The sequence below is a fragment of the Chaetodon auriga genome, chromosome 3 (assembly GCF_051107435.1).
Source record: "Chaetodon auriga isolate fChaAug3 chromosome 3, fChaAug3.hap1, whole genome shotgun sequence".
In the NCBI taxonomy this organism is placed as follows: domain Eukaryota; kingdom Metazoa; phylum Chordata; class Actinopteri; order Chaetodontiformes; family Chaetodontidae; genus Chaetodon; species Chaetodon auriga.
The window spans coordinates 22,149,772-22,164,794 of NC_135076.1; the positions used below are offsets into that span (position 1 = coordinate 22,149,772).

Here is a 15,023-nt window from a genome sequence, read left to right on the forward strand (position 1 = left end):
GATTTCACAATTTCAGGGAGATGCAGGGACTTTTCTGTAAGAGGGTAATAATGGTGCACATGAATGATGCAGGAGTTGAGTGGCTCTTGACTGGAAGCAAACGAACTGCGGATTCCTAAACTCACAGAAAAAGCTAAATAGATTCATTTGTGCCTCCGTGTGTCTGAGTATCATCAGGCTCAAACTGTGTTGCACAGGTCATCCCACTTTCATCATTCCAGTCAAATAAAAACGTACACAATCAGACTGATGTGACTTAAAACGCTGCCCCAGGAGTCAAGGCTTTTTCCAGTGTGGGCCAACAGCTCCCCCTGCTGGACCACAACATCTCCTACATCTCCACGTTCTCTCTCTAACGCTGGCTCACCAAAAATCACACCAAAGCATATTTCTCCAATTCGTCCAGTCGTATCTGGCCTTGCATATTTGAGAGGGGAAAACAAGTAGTTTCATGATTTAACTAAAAGTTGAGATGGGGCATTTTAAATAATTAGATGCGTCTCAAAACTATTTTTTAAAAAGTAAAATTGCACACATTTATCTTTTGTTGGAAACATTTTCAGTATGGTTTAATGAACATTTCAGAAAATACAAATATACTTCACAAATATATATAATATTCCAACATGTGAAACTGCTTCTCCATTCAACAACCTGCTATTATCAATGTAAAGTCATTGTATGTATGCAGTACCCCAACGTTTTTCACCTTTTCCAGTTTTTTTTTTTCATGCATTCTAAATAACACTACGTTCACATTCCCCAACCACCAAATGCCAAATGGCATTTACTGTAAACTAATAATTAGGCTTGTCTTATTGGACAGGTCATGGGGCCTGTAGCAACTGCTGATACTACACAACCAGGTTATGGCCAAACCAAATGAACTGAGTTAGCAGTCGAGGAGATAAAAATACATTACGTTTGATGAAATTCCTGAACTGTCAAAGCCGTCAACACTGCCACACAGATTTACATTCACAAAAATGCATGTGTATGAATACACATATTCTACAGAATACACATATTCATAGAGAAGAGGCATGTACACGTGGATTATGTGTGCAGTCTTTTGAAGTGTTCGTACCCTTGCCTTTACTATCCTCGAGAAACCCACATGCTCTGTTGAATGGCACTGACTTGACCAACACCACCAAGCCTGCCATGTGCCGCCTCTGCTGCGGGAATGAAAGGGTCTACAGCGGGAGCCTCCTCATATCTTCTCACTGATAATGAATTAAAGCATGCAGTTAAAAGAAAATCGATTGAGAATGTTCAACACAGTAAACAGAAAGTCATGTGGGGCTGAGGTCCAATAATAATGTGATGTTGAAGGAAGTTTTCAAAAACAACTTGCTCTTTGTCAGGCACCTAACCCAGTTCACTGCAGGCTGTAATAATCACTCATCTAAAATCTGCATGGCTGTCATGCCGCCTGACTGCCTCTCATGTTAGTCACAGACCTGTTTGCTTTAAAAAGCCGTATTTCAGCATCCAACCTCATGGTAAACCATCCCCTCTTAGGGGGTTAGAGTTAGAAAAGATGCATAGCTGAATGATGGCGGATTCATCAGAGGAAGAACCAGGGTGCATGTGGCTGATATGGATTACCTGTCCAGATGAGAGAGGACTTCACAAAGCTGGGTGAGCAGGGCACGATGCTTGTGAGGGTTTCCCTCCAGCACTCCACTGAGACGACTCAGGTACGAGTCCAGGTTCCCAAGAGATGCTGTCTCACCTGTACCTGTTCAGGAAAGACACAGAACAATTAAATCCACACATCCTCTCAAGGTGGCACATCATGGGATTTAAGCACTGACATGGAAATCCAATTCTTCTGAGAACTGCATGATGAATACTGATGTTGAAGACACTGAAGTCTCATGTGGACTGGTCTTTGACTATGTTAGCAATGTCAAGGCATTTATACTACAGGACTAAACAAAATCTATCTAACATGACAAATATAACCTGATAGCAATAGATTTATCTAATATCCATCCATACTGCCTTTCTCCTCTGACTAGATATAGCCAACTGGCTGCTGACCTGGCAGAGGGACTGCTGACAGGCTATTGACCAGAGTGTGTTTAATAGCCAGCAAGTGCTGGTGAAGAGCCTGGGTTCGCTTCTCGTCCAGCCCCAGTTCAGCCTCCAGGCGCTCTTTAGCTTTGTACATGTCCTGAATGTGCCGTTGAAGCACCGCATTCTGCTCCTCAAACTCAATGTTGGCCTTACGAAGCCGTCGCAACTCAGCCTCTCGAGCTGAAACCCCAAAGAGAGAAACAAAACAGAATTTTGATGAGAGTAAAAGATTATGTCTTACATGATGTTTATTGTCAAAAGGAACTTACGCCACAGTTCTGTCTATGCTTTATTACTGAGCCATGTAAAGTGGTTCGTTACCTTTGTTCTGATCGAGGAACTCCTCTGTGAAGATAGGGATGTCGAATCTGCTTGGGAGCTCAGAAGCCTAAAAGACATCATCAGACAATTTAACAGTTTGAAGTCTATGTTGAAAATGACATTGCAGAATATACAGTGACAATATGCGGATGTGTCACGTACCTTTGATAAAGATGACTCTGAACTAGTGCTGATGATGACAGATGGAGTGTCTTCTGAAAAATACATGTGTATGTTACAGCTTGCACGGCATAGAGTAATGAAGCAGCAAATAAATGGTATCTTGCTATGTGCCCTGGTGATGTGGTGGTTATTCTAAAAATATTCACACGTGAACAGTAACCAACATGGCATATATTACATAAGCAGAGCTCGGTTGTCACCTTTCTTGATCCTCTTGTCTTGTATCTTAGCAGTGGTGATCTGATAGGCCTCCGTCTGCTGATACTCCTTCAGTTCCTGAGCATACTGCATCTTCTCCCGTTCGGCCTCGTCCAGGTAGCGCTGTCAGTGCACAAATAACATTGTGCTGCTTTTCTCAGGGATACTTTTGTCTTGCTAACTGACGGTTACTTGATTTTTTGAAACCTTTTATTACAAGCATGTTTTTGAAAACTGGTCATGTAGTACATTTTATTATAAAAACGATTGCCAGCACGCACATTTGACAACCATGGAGCTGATAAACACCGCTGACGAGAAGCACCTTTTAAAAAAACAAATCCAACATCTGGATTTGATGTTTGCAACGTCTTTATGAAAGTAAACAAGACAGATGATGGTGCTCCTTGCAGTAAAAGTCAGAGATAACATCTGCAATTCTGCTCTTGACTGTGGTCTCTGTGTGCAGCCGAGGAAACCAGCTCAACTGGCCCAGATGCATTAAATACCCAGTTCTCACAGTGATATGGGCTACTGAATATACTATGTTAACCAATACATGTGACACGCATACCAGCAAAACTTGAATGAGTACCTGTTTGTCATTCTGGGCTAATCGTGTCCACTCTGCTCCGAGTCTCTTGGTGATTTCTGGGAATGGTAAGTCAGGGTATTGGGCCCGCATATGTTCTCGCCGTTCGTTGAGGAAGCGGACATATCCCGTTACCGGTGCCTTGGGACCATTTGGCAGTACCTTCTTCCTTTTCTTTCCCTTGGGCCAGCCTCTCTTCTTTGGCTGCAGAGACGGGGAACAACACCGTCATGACGGCAGGGGCTGCTCACTAATCTGTGCTCCTTGCTCAGAAGAAAACTGCCATTGTTGACTCATTGTTTCAGCTCTGCTACATACACAGAATCCTACCAACCTCATGGAGGTTGTACTGAGAATATGTTCAAACAGTTACAGAAGGCTGTAGTCAGTGGTAATGTTGAATTGAATTACATTGAAGTGAGGAGTATTTTTCTGTTTATGGTCAGTTTCCAGTTGTATTTATTGATACCGTCTGTGTGTGTTAGGTTGTTTCTACTATTCTGCTCAACTGTATGTGCTAAGCCAACCTACCTTGAATGAATAAAAAGCTAAAATACAATTCTAATGATTTGTTGGCAAAACTTCACAGGCTTACTCCTCACACTAAGAAGGGAAAATTAAAGCAATTAACAAATTATGCTGCTCCTGGTCAGATGTAGCTGTACCCACCTCATCTTGTGGATGATCTGCTGAATGTGACGATTTGGGCTGCTGCGAAGCATCACTCTGCTCTTGTTTGATCCCTCCCATGATCTTCGTCCGTACAACGCAGTGTAAAAACGGTCTTATTCCGTTAAGGTTACACCGTGGGAAGACGTCTATGTAGAATAACAGGGGATTTGTAAAAAAGGCTGCGAGGAATAGTAATTTTCAGCCTTATTTTCTGTGCTGGGCAGCCGCTTGTTAAGCTAACCTGACTGCTAGCAGTGCGGTGCAGCTAACTGTTCGCACTGAGCTGTACAAACACAACGGACAACATTCACTCAAAAAAGCTAGCCAAACTGCTAACTGTTCACAAAGAAAAAAATTAAATACAAGAAATTATGTATTCGCGTATGCAATAATGTTTATTCGCTTCGGAGAATGGCAGCTTTATAGAACTATTTCTACTTTTTTTTTTGGATAAACGTCTTCTAACTTACCGGATAACGATTCCCTCGGCCAAACAGGAAGAGAACGCTGTCTGAGACCTGATTGGTCGGTACGGAGAGTCATGATTGGTCAGCTGGGTGTAAAGGGACTGCATTGTCGTGGAGTGTAAAGTAACATAAAAGGGAATTACCGGGTAATTAGTTAAAATAATACCACGAAAGCGGCATACTTTATACTTTATTATTCTAATAAGGCGTACATTAACAGATTTTCTTTATTATTACTCACAATATTTGAGTCATTTGTATTATACTTTCCTTTCATTTTACAGCAATGCCATGTTTTTGCGTACTTGTTATTGGAAGGTGTTGTTTTATGCTTTTATAATATGGATGATGGATGACTGTCATTGGTTGTGTATGAAACTTTGATAAATTTTAATTAATAGGCATGATGCATGCCTCTAGTCAACGTGCTGAAGTCACGTGCCCATAGTGAACCAACCTATTCAGTCGTCACAGGGCGTTTCTGCCTTTTAGTTTGAAAGTCTTCATCAGATGTGGTCGTTTGTGCTTTGACTGCCTGGAGTTTATGTTTGTCGTGAGTGTATTATCATAAATGTTCAGTGCCCTCAGTAACCACAGTAAGTGACTAGAAGGGCACTCTTTTATGATATGCAAATTTGCAAGCGCAACCACTGTATACCCGGATATATTTGTTAGTATTAGAAAGTCACATTTAATGGTGAGTAACAGTATAATTAGTTGCATGATATGTTCTTGATGTTACAGTTGACGTACAGTTCCTCCATAGAACAACTGGCCCTGAATGCTGCATAATGACTGCTTTCTGTACGAAGTTTGTGCAACTACATGTGTACCAGAGGATTAATGTTCCCTGTGATGCTGAGATATGCAATGTTTTGTCACTACTGAACTTTACTAACATCTACAGGATTATAAGATCTATGACATTTATTCCCTCGAGGCCAAATACCCCATCTCGCAATGTTAACCAAAGTTGTGCTCATAAATGAAATATATGACTGATCACATAGAAAACTTTTACTTTGAGATCTGACTGTGCCCTTTTTAAATCAGAATGACTGAAAGCACCCAAATTGCCCCGATCAGACGCTTACCTGCCCTTGAATAATTGGCCTGATAATATACAAACCAGCTGTTTGATTGTAATTACTCTTTCTTGGCGCTAGAGAGCATTTCATCCAGGGCTGCACTGACTTTGCTGAATACTGAACCACGGGCCAAAAGCAGTTGAACTTTCTAAATCAGAAAAAGCATGGAGAATGACGTCCAGGGATATAAAAATAGAAATCAGTAGCGTTCAAAGTCTTAGCCACAACTGCCATGTCATGAGACCGAGTGACTCCAAACCAATGCAGGATTGTTTTATTACTCAGGACAAATAAGACCCATACCATCGTGATGTGTTTTAGTGCCTCTCATATTTTATATGAATAGTTTTATCTCATTTGTCCAAGTGTAATCTGATATGGATTTTGAGTCACTCGGTCACATGACATGGAAGCTACTGAAAAACAACTTCACCTCAGTAACTTATGACATTTTTCTTCCATTGTGGCATTTTTTAAAGGTACAACAGTGGGCAAATTTTCGCACTTGCTAGTCAGTTACTCAAATAAAACAGTAAATCTAGTGCACTATAGAGCAAAAAGGGAGTCATTTCAGACGCGGCCTCACTGCTCACAGCGAGGAACTACAACTAAACTGAATCTGAAGCACCACCTTTGTAATATTGGGGGCTTGCACATCTGACTTAAGCCAGTGTTGCCAATGTTTTGTATTAACATGGGTATCTGTCTGTTGCAGGTGCTGTCGGAAAATGTACCGTTTTACATTAAAATAACTTCATTTTTCATCATTTTTTGAGGTATTTTTGAGTTGGAGTGATTTTATTTGTATGTAGGGCTGCAGCTAGTACACTTTGTCTCAATGAATTGGTCTAGAAAATATCAAAAATGGCCAAACAATTCTCAAGAAGCTTATGGTGATGTCTCTGAATTGTTTGACAAAGAATACTGGTATTATAGGTACTCAACCTATAATTATAGACTACACCATGTAGACACACTGTGATCAAAAGGTTAAGTTCTAATGGTGGAAAACAGAATATGGCACAATCATTGTAAACCTTGAAATAAGTTAATGTCAAACTTTCAGAACTGTCCTGGCCCTATGCTGCACTCACGCTGAGGCCGTAGCAGACTTCAGTTCTTTATCCACATAATTTACACTCTGAATATTGACTTGCTGGACATTGAGACATGAATGAACTGAAGCTCTTTGCAACCAGCTGTATGATTAAAATATGCAGCTATTCGGCACATCATTGCATCCATCCTAAACATAACTCCATATTTAACACATTTAAGGGAACAAATCAGAAGCACTGAAATATAGAGAAAACAAAACAAAAAACCTAACTGAACACATTAAATTCAGCATCAAAACTGTTAACCAGCAAGGCCATAAAAAGGCCCCACTGCATTAACCTCAAATTTGGCTCATTTACAATATAAAATTACTTTTACTGAGTTCTTCACCCCTTTATTCTTTGAACTGTATCCACAATAAATGAAGCTTCCACATGATCATCCCATAAACGGGTGAAAAAACGAGCCCGATCCATTCAAGTTTTTATTTTCCTTTATTTATCGTTTACAATTTTTGTAGTTTATTCATTATTGTCAATCCTTTTTTTTGGCAAACATTAGTGCTCACTGTTCTGTACAGTCCGGTCCCACAGCGTAGACTTGCAATGTGTTGGGGAGGGAGGAATGAGGCAAAAGCCACATGGGGTCCCTGGCTTTTACAATTTGTCCAGGTAGTTGTCCAAGGCTGGGATACCTTCTTTGAGACCCTTACGTTTGCGTGTCTCCGTCACAACCACACCAGGCTTGGATGCAGGGTCCATTGGGTCTCCAGCAAGGACCTGCCAATGGTCGAACACGCACTGTGGGAAGGCCTGGCCGCCAGTGTTGGAACGAAGGTCAGCTGTAAAACCTGGGAATGGACAGAGCAAAGAACACCTCAATATCTTCCCTGCAAAGTCGTTATTATTGGTAAAAGGGTTACAAGGAGTGAGTGCAGCAGTCACAACTGTGAAAGTTAATGTTTGTTTTCCCCTCTGGTCACTGGCTAGGGGCTTTGATCTCACATGGTAGCTAAAATTACCCTGTTACGACACCAAAGAGATGTGGACATAAAAACAAATGTACAGCAGTTATATGGTTGGCCCGAGTTAAACAAAAACACACACTTAAAAAAAAAAGGGAACTTACCAAATGACTCCATGACAGGCAGGTAGGCCTTGGTGACACGCATGGGTGTTCCCATGACACTGACTTCCTCAAACACGTGTCCACGCCTCCTGGTTAACACACCGTAGATTCCACCCACTGCAGTTGCAGGACACTACAAAGTAGATGGGTAATATTCGTTATATTCGAGTCATACAGACAACACTCCAATTTGGGAAAAGACAGGCAAGTCAATAATGGGACAAAAAAACTATTCTGCTAAATTCCAGTCAATGTGTGACAAGTCAAAATGTTTCTAAAGTTTACCACTGTGCCCTGCCAACCCCCAAAAGGTGTGACAAACATGAGCAAGTTTGAAAAGTAAAGGCTTTTTCATAGGGCTGAACTGATATATTGCCTAACTAGAATAAACAAAATGCAGACTACATCTCCAGTGACACTTACCTGGATCTCCACCAGGTACACAGGCTCCATCAATTTAGGGTCGGCTGTGAGCTCGCATGCATAAAGAGCTCTACGAGCTGTGGGAATAATCTGACCACCACCACGGTGAATGGCATCTGTATGCAAGGTCACATCGTGGATGTCGAAGCGAATGGCACGCATGTTCTCTTCACAGAGGACACCCTAAAGACAACATTGAGACACCAACTGTAGATCAAGTATATTCACTGATGACTGGGTAGAACACAGAATCTTATCAAGTTTAGTCATTGTATCAGAATCTGCATACTCTGGTCCTCTCACCTCCTTGACTGCCCACTGGAAGCCAGCCACAACACTATCCTTGATCTCATTTAGGTACTGCACTCCCTTGGTAACGTCCACCAACAGGTTGGGGCCGGTTCCATCAGGTCCAAAGCACCAAATCTTTCTGGCCTCAGCGACGTCCCACTCATACTTGTCAGCAAGGTAGCGGGCACGGGCCTTGAGCTCCTGACGACTGGAAACTTCACCCTTCTCAATGTCTTCTGCTAGACCATCTTCCAGGGGACGGGCCTTCATGAACAGACGGTTGTGCTTGTTGGGTGACTTTGACAGACACATTATAGATGACTCCGCTGTGACGGTCTCTCTGTAGGACACCACTGGATCAGATTTCTAAAAAGAAGAAGTTTCAATACAGAAGTGTTCACTTTCAGGGGCAATATCAAAAATCGTTTCACTGTTACCCATTTGATTTTTATGTCTCTTAAGATCACCGGTGCAAATGCATTTTACTCAAATTTTGCTTTTAATCACCTTGAGTGGAATGCAAGCATGATCCTCCTCCAGATCCTTCAGACAAATCTCCAGATGCAGCTCTCCAGCACCAGCAACGATATGTTCTCCAGACTCCTCAATGATACACTGCACCATAGGATCAGACTTGGACAGACGCTTCAAACCCTCCACCAGCTTGGGCAGGTCAGCAGGGTTTTTGGCCTCTACAGCAACTCTCACCACAGGGCTGACACTGAACTTCATCACTCTCATGTTGTGTGCATGCTCAAAGGTGGTGATTGTTCCAGTCTTGACGAGGAACTGGTCCACTCCAACCAGACCCACGATGTTACCACATGGCACATCTTCAATGGGCTCAACATAACGGCCCATCATCAAAATGGTCCTGGCAAAGAGCAATGCGCAATGTTAGATATCACCAACATCTGACAAATTAACTTCACATAACTGCTACAAATCAAAACATGTCAGCTAACTCAGCAACAGGCCAGATGGTGAAACCAACCTCTGAATTGGCTTCAAGTAGAGGTCGTCCTTCTTTCCAGGGACATAGTTTGGTCCCATGATGCGTACTTTCAGGCCAGTGGAGACACTCCCAGAGAACACACGACCAAATGCGTAGAAGCGACCCTTGTCACTAGTGGGGACCATCTTTGAGATGTATACCATCAAGGGAGCCTTGGGGTCACAGTTCTTGATACCTGATGAAAAGAAAAATAGTCTGACATTCAGTTCAAGTTCCAGAACAACCACAACAAATACAAACCTGGCTGTCCTGGCCAGGTCTTATCACAAGCAACTGAAACTATGCATTTACTGTGTAAACTTTTTATTCCTGTTCATTCATGCAAAACAAAATAAGTTTCATACCCATGGCAGCCTCATCATCTCCAGGTCCTTCATAGAGGAGCTCACAGCGGTACTTCTGGGCAGTGACAGGGGAAGGCAGGTGGATGGTGATCATTTGCAGAAGAGCTTCTCCAGCAGGCAGCCAGCGGCGCATCACAGCCTTCAGCAGAGGCTTACCCTCTTTCTCCTTGTCTTCAGTATCCAACTTGATTTCCAGCTTCTGGATCAGTTTGGCTGTTTCCTCCTTCTTGAAGTTCATGATGGCATCAAACACCTAAAGGAAATTAATTTCAATTAGTGGACTGCAATTTAACATAGCTAAGCCAAAGACGTTAAAATAAAGCTCTGTTTCTGTGCCCCGCTCAGACTGAAGGATATCACCACTGGTCACTCAGGTCAAAGTGAAGAATGTTGAAGTCATCACTTACAGGTACACAGCAAAATTTGAGCAAAATAAAGCAGATTTAACATGAGACAGAATCACCCAATACAAAATGTACTTTGAACCATGCCACCTTGTTTTCTAGATGTGCTGTACCGCAGCAATATTTGAAGAAAATCTGTGTCTTATTACCTTGAAGATGGGGTCCAGGATGAGCGCAACAAAGGTGCGGGGGTACTTGGTGCCATCAGGTGCAGTAGCAGATTTTACGAACTTTGAAGCACCCATGTCAAAGTACCTAGAGTAATGCATAAGGTGTGAGATTTACCAATAGTCAGAGAAACCACAACACCAAAGGGAAAAAATTCCATGCAAGACACACACACACAAGAAAAAAAAAAAAAAAAAAAAAAGACTTGGTGCTCTCTATAACTAAGCACCTATCTCCATTATAGAGACTCACCTATCACCCCACAGCTTCTTCATCATGTCTTCCACCTTCTTGCAGTGTTCAGCTGGGGTCATCTGGGTGTTGCCCTTGGCAGCGAACTTGGCTGCGTACATCTCAGCAAACTGCTTCAGGGTGAAAGCCCATCCATGGAGTCCAGAACCAAAGCCAACGGTACCAATGACTGGATCGACCTTGGAGAATTAATGACACCACCTCAGGACATGAGTGCATTTTTTAAAAAAAATCTTCAATAAATACTTATTTCCACTGACAACTGATAACTTTATTTTGGACACAAGTTTAAAGAGACAAAACGCTCAGAAATGTTAGTGTCAAAAATGTCAGCCACTCACCATAAGGTTGCCCATTGGTCCATTTTCATCTTCTCCGTAGGTGGAGATGATGACGTTGACTGATTCAACTATACGCTGGAAAGTCTGGTAGAGATCTTCAGGTTCAAGCTGCAACTCCAACAAGGCACGGTCCATCTTGTTCATCATCAGGACTGGCTTGATGCGCTCACCAATAGCCTGACGGAGCACTGTCTCAGTTTGCACACAAACACCTGGCAGGGAAACAGAGAATTTAATGCACAAGAATGCAGATTAAGCTGTGAATCTACTGTCACACAAGCTGTACAGTGATAAACATAGTATGAAAAACAATGCCTTTATTTAAAAAAAAAAAAAAAAAGTTAATCAGCATGTAAGGTTTTCCTGTAGCATGTGCACATTCTAAATGCAAGCAAAGTTATTGGGAGGGGAAAAAAAACAAAACAAAAAGTGCCCTTAAGATTCTTTTGAAGACAACTATTAGCAACACCCTGGGGCCAAGACGAGTGCATATTTTTGTATTAGTTTTTGAGCATGCGCGTCTGACAAAAAAACAAAGTAAATGTCAAAACAAATTGCCTAACTTTTACATTATTGTGAATTTGATTTAATAGTTTCAACTATGAAATGCATCTAATAGAAAGTTGCTACTGACACTGATGTTGGCCAGGATTATTCAGCCACGTCCTTACCAGACACGCAGTCCACAACAACCAGGGCTCCATCAGTGACACGGAGTGCAGCAGTCACTTCTGAGGAGAAGTCAACGTGTCCTGGTGAGTCAATCAGGTTAATCAAGAAGCCAGCACCATCCTTGGCCTGCTTGATGAAAGCCAAGTCATTTTCACTGAGCTCGTAGAACAGGGAGATGGCGCTGCAAGTCAGGAAAACTAATTAGACAAAGTCACATACTAAATGTCATACATTTTTTTACATTCAAATACCACCTGAAGAACTAACATGATGTAAGTGTTTCTCCAGAGTTGATACACTTAAAATAAATGTAAAATAAAAACTAATTACTACAGTGACAGGGCCACAGGGACACAGGGATGTTCATATTGATTGATTCTCACTGGATGTGTAGAAATTACAAGAGCATAATCCCTTTATAATGTCTGTGCGAAGATCGAGATTTCAACTTTCGTCCTACTTACAATAAATGTTGGAAACAATATAATTACATGCGAGGGTACGAGTCAATATTATTTCATAAATATGTTCCAGCCAACTCAGGGCTCCTCCCAGTCCAGGAATGCCATTTACATGCAGTCTGATATTCAAAAGTCTGCAACGCATTATCTCACAATATAGCACAAACAAAATGTAATGCAGACTTGAAAAACTTAATAAATGCAAGTTTTACAAGTCTGATACTGGTGTTGAGACCATTATGATAAAGTAGAGAAAGTTATTTTGTCACAACAAACTGCATGGTTTGCAAAATGGTTACCTATGACATAACCATATGTGTGACTTGGGGCAAGAGCAAAACAACTTTACTGTCCACTAAGCAACTGAAAAAGCAAGGACGCCCTCCTGCTTAATCCAACTTTTTCAGCAAAGCAAGTTTTGACTGGTTGATAGGACCGAAACAATATGAGGTCACAAAAGAGTTAATGCAACCAGCATTGTGTTATACACAAAAATAGCCACAACAGCCAAAATAAACAGTGCAATAGTTGACCACAGCTGTCAAACTTGCCATAAAAAAACAAACAAAAAAACCACAGTGGAGCTGATCCATGAATTTTCTATGTACTGACACATTTTTAGACAAACGACTGAGCAGGTGCTGCATAACAAAAATGTTTGCCCCCATCACCCTTAATGATAATCATATACTTGCTACCAAACGTCAGCAGTGTAAAAATATTAGCGAAGAGGCAATGCAAGAGGGCAGTTGGAAATATTACAAGATACTTACGTAGACTTGATGGTGATGCAACGTTCCTGTTCGTCTTTCCGTGTGTCTGTGAAACGGGTCTCTCCAGCACGAGCTGAAGCAATGATGCCAGCCTTAGACACAAGCGAGTCTGTCAGGGTTGACTTTCCATGGTCTACGTGCGCAATCACAGACATATTACGGATGTTGGCCTTCTTGTCCATGATGGCACGGATCTGGTCGACGGTAAAGTTCACCTAAGGGGGGAGAACGTCAGATTAGAACATTGACAAAAAAAGAAAGAAAGAAGCGCAATAGCGCGATTGTTTAAAAACACTATGCATCAATCCGTTTTGCTAACTTACAGCAACTGATGTTCATGATACTGTTAAAGTCAGTGTCAGTCTGTATACAACTGCGATTCCTTGACATAACGCTAACTACACACCCAGTAAATCGCAGACTGGTTGTGACGCACAGTGAACTGCTGGGCACTTCCACTCGGGGCGTTGGGTATCCGCCATCAGCTGTGGCGTTGTCATTATCTATATTTCGCCGATTTTTCCCCCCAACCCCCTGTCGAGTTCTATCAATATCCAGCGAATACCAATGATTTACTAAGTTAACAGTGTAATCAATCAATCGCTGGTAAATTTAGGTTGAACCAAGCAACAACCGGCATAATATGTAGGCAAGAACAGGCCACGTGTACAGACTTTGACACCGTGCTAAATGCTAACATTGGCTTGACTGCTAAGCTAGCCGGCAGGGCCGGAAAAAAGCAAAGCCGGCAAATTATTCTCCTAACCTGTTACAACAGAAACATGTTGCTGACACCATAGACGGTACTTCAAAATGCAGTTGTTCCAACACAGCTCCATTCGTACCGACATTTGCAAAAAATGTTCCTGAGACAACTGATAACGTTGGAGCGAAAAGCCTCCTCAGTAAAAGTTAGCTAACAACGCCACACCGTAGCGTCACCCACTGTTAGCCATTTAAACCGTCATAAAATAGCCAGCCGACAAACTAACACTAAAAACTATCCAATGTTTTAACTTGGGTTAACAAACAAATAATTAACACAATTCAGAACCGGTTTTCCACAGTCTCAGCATGACTAACGGCACAGATGACAGACTGGCTGCCATTTTGATCAAAGCACAATCCACAAAACTGACATGTAAGTAGCCTAGCATCCGTTAAAATGCCCGTGCGAAAATCTTAATATTGACACTAATGAAACCGTCTGTGCCCGCTTATTCATTAATTAGATGGAGAATAACGACAAACTCACCATTTTGACGGATGGTTTGGGATTCGCTTAGTGGCGAAAAGAGACAGGAAATTTTACACTGCCCACCTCACGAGGGCATAGGCAGGGAAGAGGCCGCTGACGTCAGAAAACAGGACTTTATAAGACGTACGTCATGACTGTGCGTCTTTACGTACGAATGTTACGCTTACGCTGCTTCCTGCCCATAAAGATAAAGTCAAAGGAACTTCATCGTTATTCATCACAGTCAGCGATCATTATTATTATTCCTCATGCCAACCATTAATTATAACGCAGCAGTAAACCTATTTATGTTAATAGTACAATTCTGTGAAGCAAGCTTTAAAATAGGCATTTTTAACTGCATATTAATAAATATAATACAGACTGATTAATTAAAGATTTCTGATATGATCAATTTATTGATATATCCATTGCACCAATAAGAAAGAAGGAATGGCTTGCTTTATAGCCAAATTAAATTCTTCTCAATTCACAACAGACTGTGATTATTCAGGCAGAGAAAGACTTTTTCCAATTTCTGAGTCTAAGTTGGCTTTTACCACATTCTCTTATCTCAGAATTCAGTAATTGTCTGATTGTACAGCAGTAATCAACCAAAATAAATCTAATTCAATCTTTTTTTTTTTTTTTTTTTTTTTTTGAATGATTCAAGTTGTACACTAGGAATGAAAACTGTGACACAAATGTTTCACCACCGTTTTAATAGAAATCTTGAACCATGATGTTCCACATGTTTGTCATGGAAAATCACAGCATCACAAAGCAAAAGAGCAAATTTCTTCATTTCAAAGGTGTAACTCACATGCTCTAAGCACCTGTGAGTGTTAC

At 41.5% G+C, this 15,023-nt stretch overlaps 2 protein-coding genes across 3 annotated transcripts; both read right to left on the minus strand.

The window, feature by feature from the left end:
• Window positions 1–549: 549 nt before the first annotated feature.
• On the minus strand, window positions 550–4,594 carry hmg20b (high mobility group 20B). Of its 2 annotated transcripts, none has more exons than XM_076727323.1 (9): window positions 4,522–4,594; window positions 4,049–4,197; window positions 3,383–3,583; window positions 2,790–2,910; window positions 2,569–2,618; window positions 2,407–2,473; window positions 2,050–2,265; window positions 1,612–1,744; window positions 550–1,226 (listed from the first exon to the last, which is right to left on the minus strand). In XM_076727323.1, exons 1-9 carry the CDS (start codon window positions 4,592–4,594, stop codon window positions 1,214–1,216), a joined length of 1,023 nt encoding a protein of 340 aa, XP_076583438.1. In that variant the 3' UTR covers window positions 550–1,213. The 2 variants fall into 2 exon arrangements, with proteins under 2 accessions (XP_076583438.1, XP_076583437.1); XM_076727322.1 differs by having other exon boundaries at window positions 2,569–2,621.
• Window positions 4,595–7,140: 2,546 nt separating this feature from the next.
• Window positions 7,141–14,298, minus strand: LOC143318142 (elongation factor 2b-like). The gene is made up of 13 exons (XM_076726155.1): window positions 14,193–14,298; window positions 12,938–13,152; window positions 11,703–11,884; window positions 11,032–11,243; window positions 10,691–10,869; window positions 10,420–10,525; window positions 9,867–10,119; window positions 9,502–9,697; window positions 9,015–9,381; window positions 8,520–8,873; window positions 8,217–8,399; window positions 7,794–7,926; window positions 7,141–7,515 (listed from the first exon to the last, which is right to left on the minus strand). The coding sequence occupies exons 1-13, from the start codon at window positions 14,193–14,195 to the stop codon at window positions 7,322–7,324; spliced, it is 2,577 nt and encodes an 858-aa protein (XP_076582270.1). The 5' UTR covers window positions 14,196–14,298; the 3' UTR covers window positions 7,141–7,321.
• Between the last annotated feature and the right edge of the window lie 725 nt (window positions 14,299–15,023).